Consider the following 22,553-nt stretch of genomic DNA (forward strand, 5'->3'; position numbering starts at 1 on the left):
CGACCCCCATCCAACGGGGGGGGGGCATGGAGCTGCTGTTGGTATATACTGTGTATATATATAGCGCCATCATGTGTGTGTGTGTGTATATATATATATATGTATATATGTCTGTGTATGTGTGTATATACCGTGTGTGTATATATATAGATATATAGTGTATAATTTAGTATTTATTAAGCGCTAACATATTCAGCAGCGCAGTACAACTTAAGTATTAATTATTATAATTATAATTAAGTATTAATACATCATAAATACACAGTTACACAGACAGATACAGCATGAGTTGAGGACCCTGTCTGCCGGTGAGCCGTCGTCTAGCCTTATGACACCTAATACAAAGTTCCTGGCTAGAATATTTGGGCTCCTGAGCTGACGATCTGTTTCCAGGCGTTATCAGCGGGTATTCCGATACGTCTGTAGCAGCCGCATTGATGTCCATTTTACCAGGAGCTGCAGAAATCCGAAAAATATTTATTCTTCTTTTCTTTTTCCTTCCAAAATTGATATTATGGCAAGAACATACAAAAGCGGCCTTTTTTAACACTTTGCTTTCTGATTATTTTGGGGGGTTGGTCGCCCGCTGTTTCCCAGAGAACGTTGTTAAAGTAAAACAAATAATTGTCATGGCCGGGGCTGTTCGTCCAGACGAAGTCCTGCATTATGTATCGTCTCCCCCATCTCCTTTTTACCTCCGCTTGTGAACCTCATCGCTCTAAAGCTTACATCTCGCTGAGTCGGCACAGAGAGAGACGACATCAAAGAACTCGTCCACCGGTGGGGACCCGTTCATCATTAAAAAGAAATGAGCTGTGGACTCGGCTTTGCAGGGAAGAGGTTAAAAGGAAGCCCTATAGACAGTTTGGTTGCTTTTCTGAAACTGCATAAGTAAGGAAGTTTTACTTTACTGAGAGGGTGGTAGATACAGGGAACTGCCTCCCAGCAGAAGTGGTAGAGGGTAATACAGTGAGGGTATTAAACATGCATGGGATAGGCATACGGCTCCTGAATCTAAGACGAGACCAACGACTGATTAAGCAGGAGAAACGGGCCGACTAGACGGGGGGCCGATCTGCTGACAAATTCTATGTACCTTCTGCATGCCGTTAAAAATGTATAACGTCTGCTGGAAATATTGTAGCAGATTCTGTTAACGCCGTATAAAAAAATCACTGTAGTTCTATTATTCCAGACTGAATGAGAAGAGCGGAGTATGAAGGGTTTGTGGTATCGCTTTTGATGTCTTTACTTACTTTTTAGAAGAATTCTCTCTCTTGTGTGGATGACAAATAATTGTGTTTTTTTACTAAAGTAATTTTTCATCATAAAAAGCATGTGTTAATTTAAAAAAAAAAAAAAAAAAAAGTTCCCTTTTTGATAACTTCAAATATTGTGACAATGGTACATTCCAAAGCAATAAATATTGTGTATTGACTATGACAGTTTTTCCCAGATAATCGCTTTTTAATAAGTTTTGTAAAAATGTACAGATTAAAAGTGCTGAAGAAACGATATCGTGATTTATCACATTCATAGACCGTATGAGTACAAACTTTCATGCACGTTTTGGGTCTTAAAATTGGAACTTTGTCAAAATGTTTCCAGCTGAATGGAACCTCACGTGTCCCTCACACACTGATCAGAATTGTATCATTTTGGATTTCATTTGCATTTTTTTCCTGTATTTCTAGCTTTTTAAGCAGGATTTTCATGGTTATATTTTCCGTTTGTTGACATTGTGTTGTCCACGATGAGATAGAAGCCTCAAAAAGTATACTTGGGGTGTCTCTGTTTAAAGGGATTGCGGCCGGAGATGGACGAGTGACCGGGATGTGGTGTCTGTTTGAGTTTTTTGAGACCTTGAAGGTTCCATAACACGTTCTTCTTTCTTCTTCTTGTCTCTTACAGCGAGTCCACACGCTCCTCCATCCACCCTTCACTTTCCGACGTCGCCCATTATCCAGCAGCCCGGGCCGTACTTCTCTCACCCAGCCATCCGCTATCACCCGCAGGAGACTCTGAAAGAGTTTGTCCAACTTGTGTGCCCTGACGCTGGTCAGCAGGCTGGACAGGTGGGGTTCCTAAACGTAAGGAAACCGTTTTTACTACTAAAAGTATGGTTTATCACAGTGCTGTGGTTAAATAATGCATGATTCTGGGTTTTTGTTTGGTATTTGTGGCTTGAAAAATGAATCCGTCTCCTTTAGAATAGACAGGGATGATCTTCCTCCGTTCTGGATAATGTCCTCCAGGATGTCCCCTCCGGTTCATAAGAACTCCTGGTCTACTGGGAACTGCGGGAATTCTGTTTCTGTACATGTTGGGTCGAGATGCAAATGTCTGTGTTTTTCTCTGCCTTGGGAGTAGGAGATGAAGGGGTTTTGTGTCTTCCTCACGGTGGGCTTTTCTAACCCCCCCGTAGCACTACTATCGAGGGGTAGCCGATGGCGGAGGGGGACCCCTTTGGAAAACATTAGGTAGACTTCTGTTTTCCAGATTTCCCCTGAAAGCAGGCAAGTCGATTGGTGACGTTTATCGTTTGGTCTTGCAGTTTTTACTCGTTTCCCCCACAAATTGTCCATCTATTTGTGGGCACGGCCACTAAACGCATTTTCGAAACATTTTAAAATGAATGGACCTTTTGTCAAACCTGTAAAGCTCAATGTATTCTTCCCGGTTAAACATTTTTAAATGAATAAATATGGATTATATTAAATTGATTTGTTAAAAAAATAAATAATGCTTTGTTAGCTGAGCCCAATCTACTATAAAACACCCCGACTCGTTATCATACCGCCTGTGGGAAACAATAGAATGGCTCAGTCTTAATCACCCATTTGGACTCTCTGACTAATGAGAGTCCATGGAGGAACGGACTTCATTAGCATTGCCATAAAGCATCAGCTCAGTGTGGTGTCTGAGCCGGAAAAGTCACCCAAAATATCACATGACTGACAGCAACGGCTGGTTAGACTTTCATTAGTCAGAGTGTCTGGCTGGGTGATTAAGACTGAGCCATTCTATTGTTTCCCACAGGCAGTATGATAAGGAGTCGGGGTGTTTAGTAGATCGGGGCACAGATAACAGAGCGAGAATCATACAAACGGCTGATATGCAGCTGCCTGAAAACTACAACTGTACCAGAACACACGTGTCAGAGCTGATAAAGTGAAAGAGATTTCCACCTCCATAAATGAACGAACCGCTTTATCTCATAAAAAGTTAAACACCCGGATAAGCGGAACGTAGCTGGGGACGGGATGTTTATTCTACGCTACAGGATACAAAACAAAAACAACCATTTAGTGGGTGCATTCGGATCCTTCTTTCCTCTACTTTTTATATTTATGTAAGCTGCGATTTAATTAGAATAACGAGCTTTCATTACGGTATAAACGGAACTGAACCCTTCGCTGTGGATACAATTCTTATCTCTTATTTGGGTTGATAGGATGCGTATTTATACATTTACGTTACATTTCTTTCTTCCTAATCATGTCTGCCAGAAATCCACTTATAATTGCGCTTTCAGTATAGCTAGAAAAGCCACTAAGTGGCCCACTGTCTGAGTGAGAGGAGTGGGCGGGGTTTACAAAGACAAGATGGCTGTGCACACGCAGTGATTTTAAATTATTAGTATTTTTTTTTGTTTAATAAATGTGGCTTTTATGTTTGTACATCACGGCTGCGTTATTAAAACTAAGAAACAGGCAGGAAAAACATACTTTTAAATATCCTGCTTAACAAATCTTTGATTTATTCTATAGCACCGAATTCTTAAAACAGTTTGTACCCAGTTTCAGGGTGAATGTGCAGATTCTCAGCCTTAATTATATCTGGGCATTCCGATTGGTGCTTTTCTCACTGCGCTATCGCAGCTGGCATCCCTGCTTGAATACAGGTGACTTCATTCAGAATATCTTTACCTCCTGACAAGTCTTGGTTTCCATAAGGAAAGTTATTAGAGCCATTTGCTGCTCCAATTAGCGAGATCATCCAATGGAATCTCTGGGATAGGCTATTAAAGGCTACACGCACATATATACAGTATATATATATATATATATATATATATATACATTGTTACAAGATGATATTCAGAGCTATAAGTTGTCTGTAAATTGCCGTGTTTTCTGCTTTTCATGTTACATGTTTTTGTCATCTTCCGCACACGCATCGCAGATGATTAACCAGGGCCTTTTGCTTCTTATTTTGATAGCCCAACGGTAGCAGCCAAGGCAAAGTGCACAATCCATTCCTCCCTGCTCCCATGTTGCCACCGCCGCCTCCGCCTCCGATGGCAAGGCCTGTACCGCTGCCAGTGCAGGACACAAAGCCTCCGACGTCTACGTCCACCGATGGAGGATCCGCCTCTCCCACGTCACCGAGTGAGTAGCGATCCCGTCGCGAGATGCCGCCGCCGATTGGTGGTCTGTCACAGCGCCAGAAAGATCATGGCGTCTGAACTATGCATTGAAAACATTGGTCGCGTTAATGCGGATGAATGACAATTTAATTCAATGTAGAGGAATTAAATTCTCATTCATCCGCATTGATGCGCCAAATGTTTTCAATGCATAATGTTATTATAGGGCCTATAAACCCGGAGTGAAGGCTCTTACATATTATAAAAGCACTCAAGCTTTTGAGACCTCAGAGGTCTCATCTTCAGATAAATTCTCAACTTCAAGACTCCATCTTCTATTGGGCCAACATGGCCATATCTGTTTTTCTTGTTACATTCTACGCTGTAAATAACCCAATATTGGGTAATGCTGGGGTTAACCAATTAAAATAAATAATACTTCTGTGTTAAACCCCCCCCCCGATGTGTATACCACGGTAGCAGCCATCTTAACTTCACATTCTAAGGATCTGCAAGATTTTTCCTCCCCAATATGCTCTGCCCTATTGTTGCTATTACTGCTGGTTGGTGGTGGTCCGTGCGACCCTTGATAAAGAGTGAGGAGAGGCGAAAGGGAGGGAACTTAGGATAGGAAATCAAATGGAAATGGCTAGCTGTGCCACATTTTGCCACGGATCTCAGCTTCCACATCTAAAATTAGACATTCAGAGTCTTAGATGAAATGTAAGAAAGTTTTACTTTACTGAAAGGGTGGTAGATAAGCGGAACAGCCTCCCAGCAGAAGTGGTAGAGGGTAATACGAGGGGATTTAAACATGCATGGGATAGACATAAGGCTCCTGAATCATGCCCATCCCCCGTGACGGTGAAACTCTTTGGATCTTCTCTTCTATGAAGTTTCTTGGTCAGGTTTAAACTTAATGTCCTTTGGCTCGGTTCGCATCATTTATTTAGTAGCCTCCAAACCCCCCAAAGCTTTCATATTCCCTCCATCCGTGTAACGCGGCCGGAATTTATTAGCAGAAATACGCTGGGTTAAACCTGCAGAGAAGATCTTTTTTTTTTTCCCCCAAAGTAGAAATGAAAATAATAAAAAAAAAAAACTGACTTCAAAGACGAAGAAAGAAGCGTTTGTTGGGGAGAAAAAAAATCTTTTGTGATCCGTCCTGCGGGGAAACTGAACAAAAGTCCTTATTGTTTCTACGGAAAAACAGAAAGGGCCCTGTTCACGATCCTCGGGGGTTCGGGGTGCAAAGTAACATTAGTAACATTGTAACGCTGCGCCCCAAAACAACTAAATTGGACCCCCCCGCCCCCTGGTGTCATTTTGCTACATTCTTATAAAAATGTTGATTATTTCATAGAAACAGAGATCGGCCCCATTCGGCCCCCCATCTAGTCGCCCGTTTCTCCTGCTGTAAAGACTCAAACCTTAATCAGTCGTTGGTCTCGTCTTAGATTCAGGAGCCGTATGTCTATCCCATGCATGTTTAATACCCTCACTGTATTACCCTCTACCACCTCTGCCGGGAGGCTGTTCCACGTTGCATGAAAAGTTGTTTGAATGCTAGATGTTTCAATCACTGGCTGCCCAAAGTCCATCGAGACATAGCGTTTGGTAGCAGACAGGAGCTCTCTGGCAGATCCAGTCTTCATATTTGTCTCCTGCTTTGAACATCAACCGTTGCTTAGTCCTCAGCCTTGTCTTTGGTCTCAGCAGCCTTATTCTTGGCTCACAGCTCTTTAAAATCTGTACTAACCAGCAACAATGCTTTTAGACTTAGATGTAATTTAAGGAACTGTCACTTCTCTGAGAGTGTGGTAGATAAATGGAACAGCCTCCCAGCAGAAGTGGTAGAGGGTAACACAGTGAGGGCATTAAACATGCATGGGATCGGCATACGGCTCCTGAATCTAAGACAAGACCAACGACCGTTAAGGTTTGAGTCTTTACAGCAGGAGAAACGGGCGACTAGACGGGGGCCGGATGGGGCCAATCTGCAGGCAGCTTCTGTGTTTCTATGTAAGCACTTCATTGTAAAATTGATCCTGCCTGTAAATCAGGGTGAGAGGGTAACCCGGGCGTCTGTCACCTAATTATCCGTTCCTTTTCTTGCTATGAGCCGTTGCACGTTTCTCCCATCCGTGTCAAGGTGGCGCATGTTCAGCTCTCTGGGTCTCCGTTCCGTGGAAGTTGTTGGATGGAATGAACGCACGTTGTGATGATGTATTAAGTAGTGTTTTGGCCGCCGCATCACACGTTGAGAGCTGTGGTTTCATGTTATAAAAAGCCCCCGTATGCAGCCTCTTTAATGTAACATATTATCGAGGAATATTATTATTGGAATAATGTAGCGAGGGTCAAACACACAATTCATTAATTTGTGTTACTCTAATGAGACACAAACTAAAAAAAAAATCACAACAAAAACCTTCACATAATTTCTTATATTTAATTCTATTAGCCAGTTAGGCCTTGACTTATATATATATTAGTGCTTTTTTCTTTTTTTAAGAATTCCTTTTTATAAAATATTTGCACATGGCTTTAGTTTGTACACCAAAAAATTCAATATATTACCTAAAATGAAACGGCACAAATTATTGTAATTACTTTTACGGATATAATTAAAAATTCCAAAACTGAAAACATTCTGCTCGAAATTACAAAATTTGAAGACATTTTCAGTTTTTATTATAATTTCTCTTAATGTTAACCAGTTAGTCACCGGGCTAGAAAGCAGCGGGAAACACGTTACTTTCATGTATGTAAATGTAGATATGGAACGTAACATTCGAATGTCCTTTTTAACCATGTGTCCCATTGGCATGTGTTGATCTTTGTGATTCTTTGAGGCTGAAAGGGTTAAACCACTCATTATTATTATTTTTTAATTTCCAAAGAATATTTTCTCACCCTTAAAGCAAAGTTTTCTTTTACCCCATGAGCTTCCTCTTTATTCCAGACCCTCTTTTATCGATACATTCCGTGAAACTTTTATTTTGTTTTTCCCCGTGCCTTCTCAATAGCCGCGTCTTTTTTTTCCGCCGCGTCTCTTGTAATTCCCATCTTGTTCAGCGATACCGAAGTAGACGGCTGCGATCGGTGAGCCTTTTATTACTCCGTTGCTGAGACACCAGATCCAACAGAACAACTATGGAGCCAAACTGGTGCGTTCCGCGCCAAACGACGCAGTAAAAAGTTTGTGGAGTTATGAATAAGTTATAGTAATTAATGTAAAGCTTGTGTTGTCTGATTACAGGAAGCTCTCAGAATAAAAGCTATGTGAGAGCCGATAAAAGACGTCTCAGGATTTTTTCTATGCACGCTCTGTGTTTTAGTACCCAAAGGACCTTCCATCCTGGCGCTGAGAGTGATATTCTGATACATTCTTAAACATGTTTCTGCCGGTGTCAGAGGCGTGTTAGTGTTTTCCGGAAGGAGCCGCCTTCCTGTTAGATTAAGAAAAGACCCTACGCTATCTGCGATTACAAATCTTTAGTGTTTTTGTTTATTGTAGATTTTTTTTACAGGACATTTTTCGCAGGGAGTTTATTTTTTGGAATCTTCCTTTTTTCTGCTTGACGTGTTTCCATGTCACTGTTACTGTTGAGCGGCATACAGGGTTTTTTTTGTTCATATTTCAGGGTCACCCCCACCCCATCGTGACATAGGCACTAAAACCTCCACTGTGGATGTCTAACCATCTTTGTTAATTTGCTTTCCGCCCCACGTGTCACCATCCTTCTAGAACCACGCCATTGGCATCAGACCCCATGGGCGTATGCTGCCCTAAAACCCTCCCATACGTTGGCGTCAGACATTCCTCCACAAAAGTTTTATTCCCCACCACCTTGGCTTTATCTTCCCAAAATCTTAGGATAATAAGCCATAGTTCATGGGTAACAGTAAAGCTCATACTTGGTTTTCATGACTCGTCCCAAGCTTGATGGAAAATAAAAAATGGAGACAAAATTCGAAGAAAAGGCAAAAAAAACCCACAAGAGACAAAAAAAGATCTTCAGTGATGTTCATCGCCATCTGAGGAAATGAAGGACCCTGGTGGGGCTTCCCTGTTGGAGGGTTCAATGTTGTCAAGTTGGAGGCCAACTCCCCCCTTAGTGAGTAGACCCCAACATGCCTTTTTTCTATGTAAGCCCCTGTATGTATAAGGAGAAGAGCCCGCTCGGACGCATAAACCAGCTGGCTGTGTTTCTCTAGATTTACTCTTCTTGTCCGTGTAGTGAATGGTTTTGGGGTCAATAAGAACTCTCTGTCACCTTTGTCTACCAGACCTACATGAGAAAAAGTCAGGTGTCCTATCGTGGTGAAACGTAGTTAAAGGTCCACCTGCTAGATATCCATACGTTCTTCTTGCTGAAAATCCATACATCCTCTCGATTTATCCAACTTCTTCTTCTAAAACCCCCGGGGGAGCGTGCCATCTCCCTCACAACGAGTCTTTGTTAGAACATTCCATTGGGCCGTGAAGCAGAACTTCCTTCTAATGTTGCCCGGTCCTTCCCGAAGAGATTGGAAGCCGCAGAGCTGCTTCATCAACAAACGTCTTAAAGGAAATTGTTTTGTAGAGTCACAGATCCAAGCTCCCTCCCGGCTCCAATAATAAGGGGACAATTTCCTTTGGCAATTATCTGCAGTCTCTCTTCTGACCTAGAGAGATCTTAGATCACAATATTCTTTTTCTTCTGCCTTGAGAGCTTCATTTCTGTAAATTTTATGAATCTGGTAAACAAGCCGTCGACGATATTATGCTTGAAAAAGCGCTATGTGGTCTGCTGCTCTGTTTTGGGTATAAAAACCCCGGGTTGAGGGTTTATCCCCGTAAAGTGAAAGGCATAAAGTTACATTGTAACCAGTGTTATATCAGCCATATGAAATGATTAGCCTACTTAGTACTAAATAGTACCCCGGGCAAAATAGATGGTTTTTGTTGAGAAGATAACATTTCTCATTTCCATAAAAAAAAAAAAAATGGGATTTTTTTTTGGAGCAAATCACAATTTCTTGAGTGCCCAAAATGCCCAAAGCATAATGAGTTTCACAACAGGCAGACTGAAATGCATTGCCCTCTTTACGTTGAAGGTTCCGCCACCACATGTACCGACCAAAATAAAAAAATAGGTCATCAGCGAACAGCCAGAAGCCTCTAATCTGGAGACCTTTGACCTCCTCTGTGTCTCGAAACATCGAAAAACATTTTTAGATCAAACCTGAAACGAAATCATTCATTTTTCATTCGTAGCCATATCATGCCTTGGCAGAGGACAAGAGTAACATTCATTGCCAATCTAGGGAGTCGAATTGGAAGATCTTGGAACCACCAAGCCCTAATTAGCATCCATGGCCTCTGGCATAGTATGCAAATCAAGCCGTGGCCTCCCGAGCAGAATTTGTTTGCCAGAAAAGTTACTAAAAAAAAAACTTGCCGGTACAATATATCGGGGCTCACATTGTGTTTCAAAACATTTTTTAATATAATTTTGGTTGCCACCAGGGCCGGCCCAAGGCAAAATGCCGCCTGGGGCGAATTTTAAAATGCCGCCCCCCCCCCTTATCTACCCTTCCTCTCCCTCCGTCCCTGCCGCCCCCCCCATTATCTACCCTTCCTCCCCCCCCCCCCCTGTACTTACCTTTTTAGCAGTCCTGCGGCGAGTCTCCCTGTCGGAAATCTTCCGGCACTCAGCATTACAAGCCGGCACCGAGACTGAACAGGGAGACTCGCCGCAGAGGAGAGAATGAGGGCGCCGAGCGGGTACTGACCGCTTGGTAAGCGAAAACCACTCGGCGCCCCTTTCTCTCTCTTTCGCTTTTAAAAAAAAAAAAGTGCCGCCTGGAGCGGTTGCCCCACTCGGCTCCATTGTCGGCTCCATTGTCGGGCCGGCCCTGGTTGCCACGGTCCCTGAATTAAGATTTGGCCAACATGTGATGGATGCCAACGAGCAGAAGAGAGAGCAAGAACTCCGCTGGCATCTGCTCAGCTGCCTTATGGGAAATCCAACCCTGCCCTGTATGTAAATCAATGCCCCGGTACAACTTACAAAATGTAAATCGCTTGCCACGGAAAGGTCCTCTGATCCTGCGAGCCGCAGAAAAATGCAGCAATAACGCGGTTATTAGTACACTTTAGGCGGCGCGCGTCCATGCCGGTTCGGAGAGGTTCTCGGCACCTTGGACTCTTTCCAAGTTTGCAATAAAGGTTTGAACTTTAAATTGATTGTCGTGTCCTCCGCATCATTCTGAAAGTGCAGCCTTCTCAGAGACTCACGAGGCTTCTCTTTTATGTAATTTCAGTCCCTTTTAATAGCGAGACTGCGGTGTGCGGACTTAATTTATCGGGATAACCGGACTAAAAAACATAAAATACAAACCGCCGCATTGTATGTTAGGCTGAAACCAGCAACGGATCAAGTCAAGTCTTCTTTTTACATTTTTTTTGTTAAATATGGTTGATATTTTCAGCAGAAATGCCCCGAACTATTTATGAACAAAAGGATTTGGAATCTTCTGTAATAATTCGATTCCCAAAGCAGTTTTTTTGTATATTTGAACTTTTTCCCTTTTTTTTTTTTTAAATAGAGATGATATTCTATATTGTAAAATTTTGAATTCTTCCCAAACATTATCAAATTATTCGCTGTCTATAAAAAAAAAACATTTTTACTGTCGCTTTTACTGTAAATTTTTATGTTGCTCGATTTAAAAAAAATAAATAAAAATAAATAGTTGAATTCGTTATTAAACTTTTTAACCCCTCCAAACAAAAGAAAATGTATACATGCCGTGGTTGATTGGCAGCTGTAAACTTGTCATTATAGAACACATTCCGTTTCTTGATACATCGTAGAATGTTCATTATGATCGTATGTTACACGTGGGGTAGGAAAGACATTGTGGGCAAAATGCGAGTTGGAAAACTAGCAAATTTGTTGGTTTTTTTTAAAATAAAATTGGCATAATTCTCTATTATAATCCCTTTTTTTTTGCACGCAGCCTACTCAACGCCCAGCACTTCCCCTGCAAACAGATTCGTCAGCGTTGGACCACGGGATCCAAGCTTTGTAAATATCCCACAACAGACACAGGTGGGTGATCCGGAACGTTTCTTTATTCCTTTGCTGCCGTGGCATACAATCCAGAACTATTTATTCTGTGTAGATAGGAAGAATGTTATATAAAAAAATAATGTATCAACTATATTAAAAAACCCAGTCTTGCCAGTTCTTTCCATAGATTCTTTTGTTTATTTTTTTGTATATTGTTAGGGAGGTTTTTTTTTGGTTTTTTTTTACAAAAAAGTTATTTTTTTACTGGATAGTTCACGCTCACACATCACTGCTTCATGACACGCAGTCACCATCCCCCGTGATGGCGTCTTAATTGTACTTAAAAGGAAAATGACAGAGAACGTGCCCAATTGCTGATATTCCACCCGATATATCGTTGAGTAATGTTTTTACTTGCCTCTCTCCCTCCGTGGTTCTATTTAAAGCTAGGAGAATATTTTAGCTATCCCAAGTATTGCAATGCTTGGCAAGGACCTGTACCTTTTGACATAAAACCACAGGTGGGGGACTCGGCTCCTCATAAATCACTTGATTTGGGTCCCAGAGATAACCTCTCAATGTTCCTTTTATTTGTTTTGTGCGGTTAAATGGGTTCTTTATGTTCAATATATACAATAGTAGGATATTTCTAGCCTTCCTGAAATACCAGCTCATTAAGGATCCTGTTGCTTCCACTCCTGTCTGATACAGCGTTGGGGAGGTTCACAAAGTCTCATAAAGTGACACCTCTTATATATTAATATTTATCATATCATACAAAATTAATCACCTCATCCAAAATGGCGGAACGCATGCCCTACTGAAGTGTCTATAAAAGCCGTTCATTCCAAGTATACCTAGCATTATGCCACCAGCTCCATTTCAGCCGACGCACCTGTCATACTCTTGCAGGACCTTTACAAATCACTCCAGGTGTCTTCCTGTGACATCATGAATAAAAAAAACCCATTTTTTTATATGATTATATGGTCCAAACCAAGTTCTCAAGGTCAGAGAAAACTCGAGGGGCAGATTACTAAATTGATACTAGTTGGGTGCCAAAATCTCGTAACGCTTCTTGGTTGGCGGCTCTCGGAAACTACTTCAGACCTCCACGTTTTAATTTAGATTTTGAGAAACTCCCCATGGTGTAACATGGATAAATATCTGATTTCTCTCAATAATGTATTAATTCTGTTTACTGGAGTCCACTCTTTTCACCCAAAACGTAATCCCATCTCAGTCTCTCAGCCCATGCAGAGATTGGTGCCTAATGGATTTCCAAGCGCCCTCCCAACCCAAGTTTAGCTACCCCAAGGGGAACAATGGGGGCCGAACTCTGGGAATAGGGAATAGCTCCATGACTAATGATTCTGACATTGTTCTAGGTACAAAGTGTAGTGTTGAGGCAGCAACCACCAGCGCAAAGCTCTCCAAGAATACCAACTTCCTTGACACTGAAAATGCCTAGTATTATATAAAAAATATTTTCCAAAACCTTGATTCTTCCATCATTCCGTCGTTGTGTTTTTAGGGATTCCATCCTTCGGTAAGAGAGGTGGAAGAGAGTCTTGCGCAGGTTATAACTTTGCTGAAAGCGTCCATTAAGTGTCTCTTCTTATGATGGTGATTTAAGAATCTGGCTTTGATATAGAGCCCTTTTTTTTAAATGTAAGTTCCAAGAGCCGCTGTACGAGGATCCCGGTCAGGGGTTATAATTTAGTGAAGTACCAGAGGGGCGTTTAGTATTCCTAAAGCCTTTTATCCCACTCTAAAACAAGATATGCCCGTTGCCTTGATATATGATCTCTACTTGTGTTGCTTCTTATCATCCGCAAATCCGCCTCGATGAGAGCGCGCGAGGGAACGCAGGGAACTCTCCATTAACGATGATCTTATCCATTCATCAGTCAAGGACATGGCTGCTCGTTTTATTTGCTGTGTCTTGAATAAAGGTGGTTAGTTGTTTTTTTCTTCAAGGTGTAAGCGCTACGGCCCCAAAACCACACTAGCAGACTTTTCCACTAGTTTTGTTTTTATTTATTTATTTTTTACATTTTAACGTTTATTATTACAATTTTATTTATTATTTACAATTGTCTCTTGGGAATTGGGTATAGGGCACATAGAGGGTATATATAAAAAAATAAAATATATATATATATATATATATATATACACACAGAGAATATGATTTTTTTTAATAAAAATTTAAAAAGAAAAATGCTATTAATTAAAAATTGCAAAACAATGTAAATCATATCAAACTTAAAATAAATCAAATTGATGCAAATCATTTCAAATCAGTTGTTCAGGAGCAACCCCTACTCCAGACAACCGATATTTCTATATCGATTCCGCCATGACGACTTTGCCTGAGGGTAACATATCCAAAACTGACTATGTGTAACATATATATATATATATATATATATATATATATATATGTATATATATATATATATATATAAACAAGCAGCAGAATGGGACATACTCTCCATAACCATTTGACTCTCCAAAATTAGCATTTTTATTTTTGATCAACATCAACTTGTGCTGAACATTTTCTTCCTTATTGTATAGAATTTCTAAAAATAAAATATATAAGATAGATGATAACATGGCGGAGCGAGTGTCCATTGGTCTTATCACTTCCTGTGCACGAGAGAGCGATGTAACTCCCAACAGGAAGTGAAGAGAACAAAATGGCACCTTGTGTGTTTTGTTTTATCAATACAGGGAAACCTAAACATTTTTATTAACACCATTTATAAACCCATTCCTGCTGTTTCTCTACACATTATCGGGGCTTTTAGGGCTGCAGAACCCTGCGATACCCTCATACCCAGGAAACATTCTGACCTCCTAGAAAAGAGGGGGCATCAGGGGAGGAGAGAGGCGCATAATGGATTTGGGGCTCAAAAAGTTACTGGCCCTCATATATATAGGCAGAGAGCGTGAGGTTGTGCATCATTACCCTATACTGGGATATATTGGGATTATTACAAGGCTGTCGGACCACCATGCCAACAGGCTCCAAATGAATGTCCGTTGCTGTAAAGGGTTAAACGTCTCTCTTTTTTTGGCGTTTGTTTTACCTTATATTCTCCTTCCCCATTTAGCGGCCGGTCACATCCATAACAGATAATGGTGTATCAAATTAGTCCTCCATGCTACTGCATCAGTCTGCCAATCGATATATTGACCCCGTCTGTCAGGGAGCTCGGCGCGGTAACTGTTTCATCCGAGAAGAAAAAAAAAAGCCAGAACGTGTCCAAATAATGCAAAATAAATAAATAAAATATGATGCGCATCTCCTGGTCTGTTTTAGTTCTGCGTGTTTATGCGTTTACGCCGCAGAGAGCTCGGCGCTCTTAAGTTAATCAGCTGAGTGTTCATTATTTATCGCGGGCGCGTTAAAAAGCCGGCAACACTGAAAACATTGATCGGAGGCGATTCGGTCCAAAGCGCCATCTGTATTCCTCCCCTTACCCCTGAAGTGCTTCAGGGTACCATCAAATAATATTTGCTTGATTGACAGTAGAGAACCCACCCCGTCGATACAATTGATTTCTTTTTTTATAACGAGACGTGCGTTGGAACATTAATCACCGGCGCGCACCTTTTGTACAAATTTAATTCCACGATCCCGACCCGCTAATTATATTGTATAACTGGCGTAGGTCCATGTGGACATCTGCCCTAGCCAGAAGTTGAACAATTAATTGCATTTTTTTAAGCTTAATTAAGGGCTTCTCCATTTATATATATTTATTTTTTTAGGAAAAAAGCTATAAAACTATATAAAGCTATAAAGAGGATTCTGTAGGAATCTATTACAAAAAAACCCACAGAAATTTATTGAACTCATTTATTAACTTTATTTAATTTAAAATACTTTCTATGTATCTTAAGTATACAAGTTCTTCAACCTTAAATGGAATGTTAATGGAATGAATAGAATGCTGCCGATAAATAATGGTGTTTTCTCTCCATTAAAAATTAATTATTAATTTTTTATTTTGTATATTTTGGTAGCAAATACATGGATCAAAAGACATTTTGTAGCGAAAGAAGATTTGTTCAGCGGGTGGATCGGACTGATCCTTGTAAATACTACTTCAGTATATCCGGCGCTAAACCGTCTGTGTCATGATAATGATGATAACGTAACTTCTATACATTTCTGTACAGTTTGGCTTCTATAATGTATGGATCAAAAATTGCTGGAGCCAAGAATAAAAGACTCGTTGATGGACAGATGTGAGATATGTTCTCAAAAAGAATTTTGAGGATATAAAATTGTGCCTTTTTGTAGTAAGAACGGGGGGGGGGGGAATTCTTCCAGGTTCGTTTCAGAAAGCGTATTTTTTTATACATTTACGCTGCGTCTTTGAATGTTTTTATAACTAACGTAACCCCGTATCTGGAAATTGTTCCGGAATTCTTCCGAGGCTTTCTGGCCTGAAATGAACCGTGTGGCGCGTAGTGATGGGGGATTCAGCCGCGATATTGTACTGCATCGAATCCGATACCTTAAAGGGACGCTCCAGTCGCCCTATGCGTTAGTTAGAAGTGGAATGTATCTCGTATCTATTCATTAAAACTGGAAAATCTTTCATCAAGGATTTTATAACAAAGTGTTGGGGAGGCCGCAGTAATATACGCCGTATATTTATGTCCAGCTGTTAACCCTCTCCGGTACAGTGGACTTTTGCTGCCATCTCTGATAAAGAAGGCTGTCGGGATTGTCGTGTGTTCTTTCACCCCGTTCGTGTCAGCTGCCTCTTTTCACCGCAGTAGAACCAGGGAACTTTTTGATTCAGGAGTCGGGAAATTGAACCAAAAGCTTTAGAATGTTGGAGAAAGTTCTGCAGGTTCTGGTTTGGGAAAGTTCTGCGGGTTCTGCGAATGTTTGAGAAAGCTCTGCGGGTTCTGGGAATGTTTGAGAAAGCTCTGCGGGTTCTGGGAATGTTTGAGAAAGCTCTGCGGGTTCTGGGAATGTTGGAGAAAGTTCTGCGGGTTCTGGGAATGTTGGAGAAAGCTCTGCGGGTTCTGGGAATGTTGGAGAAAGCTCTGCGGGTTCTGGGAATGTTTGAGAAAGCTCTGCGGGTTCTGGGAATGTTTGAGAAAGCTCTGCGGGTTCTGGGAATGTTGGAGAAAGTTCTGCGGGTTCTGGGAATGTTGGAGAAAGCTCTGCGGGTTCTGGGAATGTTGGAGAAAGCTCTTCGGGTTCTGGGATTGTTTGAGAAAGCTCTGCGGGTTCTGCAAATGTTTGAGAAAGCTCTGCAGGTTCTGGGAATGTTTGAGAAAGCTCTGCGGGTTCTGGGAATGTTTGAGAAAGCTCTGCGGGTTCTGGGAATGTTTGAGAAAGCTCTGCGGGTTCTGGGAATGTTTGAGAAAGCTCTGCGGGTTCTGGGAATGTTTGAGAAAGCTCTGCGGGTTCTGGGAATGTTTGAGAAAGCTGTGTGTTTCTATAAAACAAAAGGAATTATGACATCGTTATGAAAGAAAAGCCTACGATGAGAATGAAGTCATTTCTTCGATGACCCTTTCTTAGAGTATCATCATAAGGTGGTCTACATTTTTATCATCGCATTATTTGGTAAAAGCCGCACTTGGGGGGAAAAAAAACATTCAAGATATCTGGAAACATTAAAATTCAAAATACATGTTTTTAAGAAAACGTCCGAACATCATTGTCCGTTAATCTCTTCCGCAAACTTTTTCTAACTGTATTTAGAATTAGCAGAAAAATTAAATAAAAGAAAAGCGTTTTTTGGGGGGTTTTTTTTATAAATCTTTTCTGTGTTCTAATGAAGAACGTCAACTCTGAAGAATGCCCCCCCTCCGCCCCGGCCTGTGTGTAACGGCTGCCGTCTCTCTTTTTTTTTCCCATGAAAAAGCAGGAAACTAGCTGTCCTCTGTAAAAAGATTTACAAAATGTAATCATTGTTGAAATATTCCCTTTGAACTGCCTTGACCACGGGGGTCTCTGCCTCCCCAAAGCCTGTTTTCTTTAGAACACCCTTACACCCTCCTGAGGAAGTTCAGGTACTCTTGTAGCGCGTCGGCTTTGAAGTCTTCAATGAATGAAAGAAAAAAGGAGGAATGAAAAGGCAACTGGTGATCAAGCAGAAAAAATACTCTTTAAGCCGACGGAATAGCCGGGTTAACATATCCTAAGCTGCTTTTAGAGAGGTTTTTTTTTTATTTTATTATTCCCCCCCTCGCGTTTTCCTGTGCTTTGTGTACAGTGGCGTTGTATAACATAAAAAGTCTCTGATCTATGTTGTATGCCCCCCCAAAAAAGGGGGGGGGTTTGCCCACTTTCTGTTTGGGCTTTTTTTTTTTCAACTCCTCCGTCTACCCAAAAAGCTTCCAGAATCCAGAGACATGTAGATAACATTATTATTTTTATTATTATTTTTTATGAAGCGCTAACATATTCCGCAGCGCGGTACAATTTAAATACAGGGTGCTTAACACATACAAATATACATTTAAGCAAATAGATGGAATAGGAGTTGTGGGCCATGTCCATGAGCTGCCATTGCCACTGCTTATGGCACAAAAATCTAATGTTCCTGGCAAAAAAGGGGGTTTCTGAGGACCCCGACTCGTGAGTTTACAATCTAAAAGGAATTATGTGGGTGAGGGGCAGAATATATACAATAACATACATAATATATACAATAATCCATAAAAAGAGGGAATTCATCCTTTGAATCCCAAAGACGCATTAGGACACGTTAAGTGGGTGGTAGGGAGGTTTTTGTCTCAATGGCAAAGATGAGAATTAAATTAAGAGAATGAGCTGAGAAAGTAAACTTTTTTTATATAGATAGTATAAAAAAATAAAATAAACAACCTTCTACTTTATCAAGCTAATGGGACCATGCATAATTAATATATAAATGTTAAGAGCAGCAGACGGGCACTTTGCCGAGGATTACATTTCAAATATTCGGCTCTGATAAAACGTCTGGTCTCGATACTCTGGCTGGAAAAAGGAATTCAGCCTTGAATCTTTCCCAGTCTCCTAAACCTTTAATCCGCTTGTCCTGGGAATCCGAAGGCACGAAGCCCACGCTTCAGGACACTGCTTTGTGTGGCGGGGAACATCTGGGTCCAGCTGTGGCAGCGGCCGGCCGTTTGCGTGGAAGCAGCGAATGGTTACAGTGTGGGAATCTTCAGGAGAAGACCCCGGAGAGGACCCCAGACATCAGGCCAAAGAGGACCCCAGACATCGGGCGGAGAGGACCCCAGACATCGGGCGGAGAGGACCCCAGACATCGGGCGGAGAGGACCCCAGACATCGGGCGGAGAGGACCCCAGACATCGGGCCGAGGAGGACCCCAGACATCGGGCCGGAGAGGACCCCAGACATCGGGCGGAGAGGACCCCAGACATCGTTCCGGAGAGGACCCCAGACATCGGGCCGGAGAGGGCCCCAGACATCGTTCCGGAGAGGACCCCAGACATCGGGCGGAGAGGACCCCAGATATCGGGCCGGGGAGGACCCCAGACATCAGGCCAAAGAGGACCCCAGACATCGGGCCGGGGAGGACCCCAGACATCGGGCCGGAGAGGACCGACAGGTGAAACATCTGGCTCGCTTGGACAGCTTGTACAAATAAGACTCCAAAAAGTTTTGTGTCCATTTATTTTGAATGTCCGAACGTAGGGAGGTCTCCTCAGTTTTCAAAGTCGGGGCACATGTACGTTGACCAATTTTGGGAATATCCTATTGAAAGGTCACGTTCCCTTTGTCCTGTGACCAGCCGAGCTCTCCGTGGCTAGTATTCCTGGCATGGCTGACTATATGGGTCATCTTTTGCAGAATAAAGATTAGCAAAATAAATAAAAGCAGTTTCAGATTAACTCTCTCTCTCCTTCTCATTTTCTCTTCCTCTCCTTCTCTCTTTCTCTTTCTCTGTCTCTCTTCCTTTCCCCCCCTCTCTCTCTCTCGCTCTCTTCCTTCCCTTCCTTCCCCTCTCTCTCTCTCTCTCTCTCTCTCTCTCTCTCTCTCTCTCTCTCTGAACCTTGGCTCATCTCTCCACTTTGCTTTATGCCCAAAGACTCTTCACCCTTGTAACCCTCTGACATCTGTCATGTAGAATTTCAATGTCTGCCGTCGCAAGATCGCATTTAGAGTTCTTTGTATATTTTTTATTTCTTTAGCAGCAGCAGGTGTACATAGAACTCTTGGCCGATAATCATGGGATAGAGGAAGGCGCTTTGGACGTCCTCAAGGGGTAGAAAAAAAAATGTAAGAAAAAATAAATTGGACAGAATATTAAGCAATATGAACTGCGGCTTTGTGGGAGTAATGTTTCCCCACAGATCGTAAACTGATTTAACAGCAGAAACATCGGCTTTAAGAGTGTTAGAATTTACATGTCCTCGAATAACTTCCCCACTCAAGCCCAGTGTCTCACGCTGTCCGAAATTCCACTTTAATAATCTGCTTCGCAATGTTAAACTCTCCTTTTTTTTTTTTGACTTTGTAATTTGAAAAACAGGGACTGTGAGTTTGCAGAACCCTCACGGTCTACCTTAATACAATATCTTCTTACAAGATTTTGTATCGAGAAGCACTCTGGGCTATTGTGGTGTGATACATTGTAACAATGTGACAAGTTAGTGGTCTGGTGTTGGATTGTTACAATGTATCAACTCATCAATCCACTCTGCGTTATAAAGGACCAATCACTGTCGGCTTCTCCTGCGGTAAATGCTCAGTTATATAACCCTATATAATGTGGTTAAGTCGGTGAGAAGCCACGCAGTCACCCCACCGGTTGAACGATGCATTATGCAGGGCCAGCTCAGCTCTTCTTGCAGGTTAAGCTCATCGGGACTGACCCTTCCTAATGCATAAAATGTATTAAATAAACCTCTGAGTGTCACTGTATCTCATACAGAAGTGCAGTTATGGCTGAGACAGAATTGCTTTTTTGATGGACAGTGAAGATACAGACAAACTATGTTGTAGGATACGATCAGTTACAGTCAGGGGTGTAATTGTTGAGATCTGCCCTAGGTCTGACTCCCTAGCCGTCCCAGGACTTACTTTCATGGCTGCCGTCCTTTATTACTTACTCAGCCCCCAGTATAATGTAAAATCCCTGTGCTCTGCCTCATAAGGAGACACAACATCAGGTACAGGGTTAAGGAGCCTTGGCCGGCATCGACCGATCGGGAAGCTCAGAAATGTCCTTTATAACTGGCCTATTGAGCAACAGCAACCGGGAGGACATGATCGCTCAATAAGCCAGAGGGGCTACGACTCTAGGCCAAGGCTCGAGTTTCAAATATTCTATGCCGATCAGAGCTTGGTATATAAAGTCTTTCTTTAGCGCCTCATCTGGGCTTTGGTGCAGAGATCCTATAGAGTGTGAGCTCTTATGAGCAAGTACCTTATCTCCTTCTATCGGCATGTTCTCCACCCGTGTAGTCCCTGGTGATTAGCAAAATGCATGGCGATGCAGAGTATGGGGGACCCATAGACCAAGACCACCGTTTCATCCCGAATCCACGATTCCCGGTACAAATGATGAAATTGTCAGCGCTGGCTCTACATTAGCGTGTATTTTAGCGAGCTGCCTCCAGCAGACAGCTGTGTCGGTTTTGTGAAGTTCCCGTTTAGGATTCAGCTGACTATATATTGTTTATGGTTCATAAACTCTTACTACTGTCCTCCGACACCAGCAGATCAGAGCTTTCGGCTTTCACGGCGCAGTAAATTAGGAGGAGGGTTGGGATGCTACTCCTCTGAGGACAGTAAAAAAAAATAAAATAAGAGCGTTCGGCTTGCAATGGTTAATGGTATTTTATAACAGCATTCTGAGCGGAGCTGTTTTGCATTACATGAGGCCAATACCTTAGAGATGACACACATCTGCACGCACTTTGTGAAGCCCTTAGTCAGCACTTTCCGACCTGATGAGATTACTTCTTCATTTGACTGGAGAAGGAGTAGGGTAGATGCCGCACAATCCTTCTTGATGTTTCACCTTGAGAACGAAATGAGGACAACATAACAATCTTCAAGATGAAAAGGGCGTGTGACAGACACTTTGCGTTTTAACCGTGATGCAGTCAGGAAATGCATCCACGTGTCCTACAGACCGTAAGCTCTTGGGGCCACCAAAGTTCATCTGAAAAATATATAAGGGCATGTGCACTAGGAACCAAGAAAAGTGAGTTAAGCACTTAAAACCAAGCTAAGCTTAAGTGGCCATGATGGGTTCACCATGGAAGAGTGGCATGGAATGGGGACTCATCACCAACAGACGAGGTCCGGCGGTGGTCCCCATCCACCGTCCTCGGCTCCCCGGAGACAGCACTAATCTAGAAGATAATGGTGGGTGCTGCTGAGATGTACTGAATGTGTTCTTTAGATTCTGATGTAGACATCAACACAAATTGACAGCGGTGTTTAGATGATCCAAGCTGAATTGGCAAAATCATGGCAAAACCATAAGAAATAAAATAAATATCCCCTCCCAATTATTTGATAATAAATATAATTGCTCTACTGATAATGTGTCGGTATATACGGTATATAAGAGAAGTATAGTTCCTATGTTCTAGAGCATTTTGTTTCTGAGTCTCTCAATGCATTGGTTGTTCACGGGGCTCCTTATAACACAAAGGGGTTTTTTTTTTCTCAAATATTTTTCCTTTTTTTTTTCATTTATAAAGACCAAATAAAAACATGTTCTTTAACAAACTTCACTATCCCGAAAATAAGTTAGAAGAACAGCGAATCCGCACAAAATAGCCTCCGTGCCGCTCGGGAACCCGCATGCGCAGACGGAGTTCACGCAGTTCAAATCAAAGGATATTGTTTAAAGTTTGGGCGTTTTAAATAAGCAAACAGAACGGGTCGGAGTGAGGTAATGTTGTACGATTGCTTGGACAGATTTCAGCTTAAACCAAACATCAGCTCATTACTCACCTGGAATAGCCTTCTGCCGGGCAGGCGTTATATTTTCGGTCCTTTTTAATCATCTTTCACCAAAATATATTAAGTGAGCGAGTTTCGCTAAAGAATAAAATAACCCCCACGCCGACAAAGAGTACGGAAGTCAGAGAACGATCAACGATCAATA

The 22,553-nt window shown here is 42.0% G+C and overlaps 1 protein-coding gene across 1 annotated transcript in view; it reads left to right on the forward strand.

Moving 5' to 3' along the window:
* LOC149282158 (nuclear factor 1 A-type-like) overlaps nt 1–11,452 on the forward strand; it is a 138,160-nt gene extending 126,708 nt beyond the window's left edge. Inside the window, exons 7-8 of the mRNA XM_089498611.1 lie at nt 1,912–2,090; nt 11,381–11,452. Coding sequence (XP_089354737.1) covers nt 1,912–2,090; nt 11,381–11,452 — 251 coding nt within the window. The remainder of the gene's footprint in view (nt 1–1,911; nt 2,091–11,380) is intronic.
* Nucleotides 11,453–22,553: the final 11,101 nt, after the last annotated feature.

This window comes from Sceloporus occidentalis, unplaced genomic scaffold (assembly GCF_023333645.1).
Source record: "Sceloporus occidentalis isolate IW3139 unplaced genomic scaffold, rSceOcc1.0.p SCAF_122, whole genome shotgun sequence".
In the NCBI taxonomy this organism is placed as follows: Eukaryota; Metazoa; Chordata; class Lepidosauria; order Squamata; family Phrynosomatidae; genus Sceloporus; species Sceloporus occidentalis.